Below are 4,235 nucleotides of genomic sequence, written 5' to 3'. Positions count from 1 at the left end.
AATATTTAGGTTGGTGCCTATAAGAAAGATTGCACGGTCATATGCTAATATTATTTTTAATTTTAGAGGTAACCTTTATACTGTTTTCCATAGTGGCTGTACCAGTTTACATTCCCACCAGCGGTGAACGAGGGATCCTTTTGATACACACTCTCTTCAACACTTGTTACTACTTGTTTTGTTGATAAAAGCCATTCTAACAGGTGTGAGATGGTATCTCATTGTAGTTTTGCTTTGCATTTTCCTAATAGCTAGAGAAGTGGACCATCTTTTCATATATCAGTTAGCTATTTGTATGTCTTCTTGGGAGAAGTGTCTGTTCATGCCCCCTGCCCATTTAAAAAAAAAAAAAGATTGTTCGTTTGTTTGGTGTTGAGTTGTATAAATTCTTTATATATTTTGAATATTAACCCATTGTCAGAGCTGTTGTTTGCAAATATTCTCTCCCATTCAGTTGGTTGCCTTTTTGTTTTGTTGGTGGTTTCTTTTGCTGTGCAAAGATTTTTGGTTTGATATATCCCCATTCATTTACTAGTATTTTTGCCTTTACTTCCCTTGCCTTTGGGTCAAATTAATAAAGTCTTCTCTAAGACCAAAATCCAAAAGTTTAGTACCTATGTTTTCTTCCTTATAAGTTACTAGAGGCCCGGTGCATGAAATTTGTACAAGGGGGAAGGGGGTGTCCCTTAGCCCATCTGCACCCTCTCCAATCTTCTACTTGGATCAGGCCTAAACGGGCAGTCAGACATCCCTCTCACAATCCAGGACTGCTGGCTCCCAACTGCTTGCCTGCCTGCCTTCCTGATTGCCCCTAAAGGCTTCTGCCTGCCAGCCTGATCACCCTCTAACCACTCTCCTGCCAGCCTGATTGATACCTAACTGCTCCCCTGCCAGCCTGTTTGCCCCTAATTGCCCTCCCCTGCAGGCCTGGTTACCCCTAACTGCCCTCCTCTGCAGGCCTGGGTCCCCCCCAACTGCCCTTCCCTGCAGGCCCAGTCGCCCCCAACTTCCCTCCTCTGCCAGCCTGGTCACCCCTAGCTGCCCTCCCCTGCAGGCTTGATCACCCCCAACTGCCTTCCCTTGCAGGCCTGGTCCCTCCCAACTGCCCTCCCCTGCTGGCCTGATCACCCCCAACTGCCCTCCCTTGCAGACTTGGTCCCTCCCAACTGCCCTCCCCTGCTGGCCATCTTGTGGTGGCCATCTTGTGTCCACATGGGGGCAGTCATCTTTGACCACATGGGGGCAGCCATCTTGTGTTGGAGTGATGGTCAATTTGCATATTATTTTTTTATTAGATAGGATAGAGGTCTGGTACACGGGTGGAGGCTGGCTGGTTTGCCCTGAAGGGTGTCCCAGATCTGGGTGGGAGTTCCCTTGGGGCATGGGGTGGCTTGGGAGAGGGGCCTGTGGTGGTTTGCAGGCTGGCCACGCCCTCCGGCGACCCAAGCGGAGGCCCTGGGATCTGGGATTTATTTATCTTCTATAATTGAAACTTTGTAGCCTTGAGCGGAGGTCAAGGCAGGCAAGGGCAGGCAGAAAGCTTGGCTTCCTCCTTTGCCAGGGGCAACTCAAGCCTCCTGCTCTCTCCATGGCCACAGCCATCTTGGTTGGGTTAATTTGTATACTCATTCCTGATGGGCTGGTGGGTGTGGCTTGTGGGTGTAGCAGAGACACGTTCAATTTGCATATTACTCTTTTATTAGATAGGATTGTTGCTGTTTTTTTTAATCCTCACCTGAGAACATCTTTAAGAGCAGTAGAAATCCCTAGCCAGTTTGGCTCAGTGGATAGACATCAGCCTGAGGACTGAAGGGTCACAGGGATTGTGGGCTCGATTCCCAGTAGGGGACTTGCAAGAGGCAACCAATGATTTTCTCTCATCAATATGTTTCTATCTCTCCCTCTCCCTTCCTCTCTGAAATCAATAAAAAATATTTTTTAAAATGTCATTAGAATTTTTATGGGGATTGCATTAAATCTGTATTTTGTAGTAATAATACTCAAGTTTGGGCAGAAAAGGGAAAAATGAAAGCAAAACACAAACATTAAAACACAAATTGGAAGGAATAAACAGTAGAAAAAAGGCATTGTAGGCAAAAGAGAATGGAGGCAGGATGAAGTGTGTGAAGAAGATGAGAGGATACTGTTTGCTGAGTTGCAAATATTATATGAGTGCTTTCTTTGCACAGTAGTAGTTTAATTGAAATGCATGCATACTGGAAATATGCAAAGAGAGAACATGGTTCTAATATGCACAACATTAAGTGAATACAGCACTGTGCAAAATCAGGACTATCCAGACTTCCATTTCCTTTCTCCAAGTCACTTTTATTTGATGATGAAAGACTTCATATTAAAATAAAGGAATAATAATTTCCAAGGATTTAAAGGTCATGAGCTCCCCTAAAATTCACACCCATATTCTGAACATATTATTTCTGAGGCTCCAGGGAATAAAGTATGACTACTCACCAGAAATGACCAGTCAGACAAGGAGGAAAAGTCTGATGTACAAGAGTTTACAAGGGACTTTCTTGAATGATGCTAAATCAATAAGTATAATGTATTGACTATAGTCCCCACATGGAATTATAAACCCATTAACTGTTTATTGTTACTATTGTTATCACCGTTATAATTACCAGTAGCATTAGCCCTATAAATTTGGTAACTTTCATGTCAATGAAGCTGATCTGGCCCATTATCCTTGAATAATTACTGACTACCAGTCCTTTCTTAAGGTAATTAACTTTACTGCAATGCCAAGATTCACCCTCAACTGGATAAAATAACTTTGCTTATTCTCTCTCAATTTCTCTCTCATTCTAATTTTTGCTCTTACTCTCACTCTAGCTTTTCAATTCAGGTCTCAATATCAGAGGACACAGTAAAAGACGATGACTTCAAACCTTACCATCCTTAGAGACATTTGGTACACCATGATTGGAATTCCAGGACTGGAAGATGCACATACCTGGATCTCCATCCCCATCTGTTCCATGTATATAGTTGCTCTTGTGGGCAACACCCTCTTACTATTTCTGATCTTCACTGAAAATAGTCTTCATGAACCCATGTACCTTTTCCTCTCTATGTTGGCCCTGTCAGATATTTTTCTCTCCACAGTTACCACACCAAAGATGCTAGCAATATTCTGGTTTCAAGATGGGGGTATTTCTTTTGGTAGCTGTGTGTCACAGATGTTTTTCCTTCACTTCATCTTTGTGGCAGAGTCTGCCATATTACTGGCCATGGCATTTGACCGCTATGTAGCCATCTGTTACCCACTAAGATATACTACCATTCTCACTCCCTCAGTCATTGGAAAAATGGGTATTGCATCTGTGATTAGGAGTTTCTTTATCTGCTTCCCCTTGGTTTTTCTGGTTTATCGGCTTACTTACTGTGGGAAGAACATTATTCATCACTCATACTGTGAACATATGGGCATTGCCAGGTTATCTTGTGATAGCATAAAAGTCAACATCTACTATGGGGTGATTGTAGCCTTATTTTCCACATGCCTGGATGTAGTGCTTATCATCATCTCCTATACCCTTATACTCTGTACTGTGTTTAGAATTCCTTCCCAAGAAACTCGACTCAAGGCTCTGAGTACTTGTGGCTCCCATGTCTGTGTTATCCTACTATTCTATACCCCAGCCTTTTTTTCATTCTTTGCTCACCGATTTGGAGGCCACAGCATACCACTCCATGTACATATTCTTCTTGCCAATCTTTATGTGGTGGTACCACCCGCTCTCAACCCCATCATTTATGGTGTTAAGACAAAGAAAATTCAGGAGAAGGTTATTCAGATGTTTTCTTTGAACAAGAAATTTTGCTGATATTAGACTAAACAACATAGTCTTCATTTTTTTGTGTAACTTTGCTAATTAAAGAGTACTACAATTATATTGGACATCTTAAATCATTTCAGTATTATAGGAGAATAATAACAGTAAAAATTTAAGTAAATTAGATGAAAAGTAAAAAATTTCTCTTTTTGTGATTTTGTTCAGGGCAATATCAGAGTAAGCACACCTTAGATTCTGTGTAATATTGAGTTTTGTTACAATAGGCTTAAAGTATAATTGATTGAGTGCAATCATTTTCATGTAATTAATAAGGAAATACTAGTTTTACCTATTAGATTACATTGCAGGCTTGTGACTAAGAGGGCAATCTCTGAAGTCATACACCCAATAATCAAATCTCTGCTCCACGGATTCTAA

The 4,235-nt window shown here is 41.6% G+C and overlaps 1 protein-coding gene across 1 annotated transcript; it reads left to right on the top strand.

Annotated features, from left to right (window-relative positions):
- Positions 1-2,897: 2,897 nt before the first annotated feature.
- On the top strand, positions 2,898-3,848 carry LOC307109567 (olfactory receptor 52Z1P-like; the record flags this gene model as incomplete). The annotated part of the gene is made up of 1 exon (XM_079788380.1): positions 2,898-3,848. One exon carries the CDS (start codon positions 2,898-2,900, stop codon positions 3,846-3,848), a length of 951 nt encoding a protein of 316 aa, XP_079644506.1.
- Between the last annotated feature and the right edge of the window lie 387 nt (positions 3,849-4,235).

This window comes from Cnephaeus nilssonii (genome assembly GCF_951640355.1).
Source record: "Cnephaeus nilssonii genome assembly, chromosome: 13".
In the NCBI taxonomy this organism is placed as follows: domain Eukaryota; kingdom Metazoa; phylum Chordata; class Mammalia; order Chiroptera; family Vespertilionidae; genus Cnephaeus; species Cnephaeus nilssonii.
Note: the sequence above shows the minus strand (reverse complement) of the source record. Positions and strands in the feature narration are given on the sequence as shown.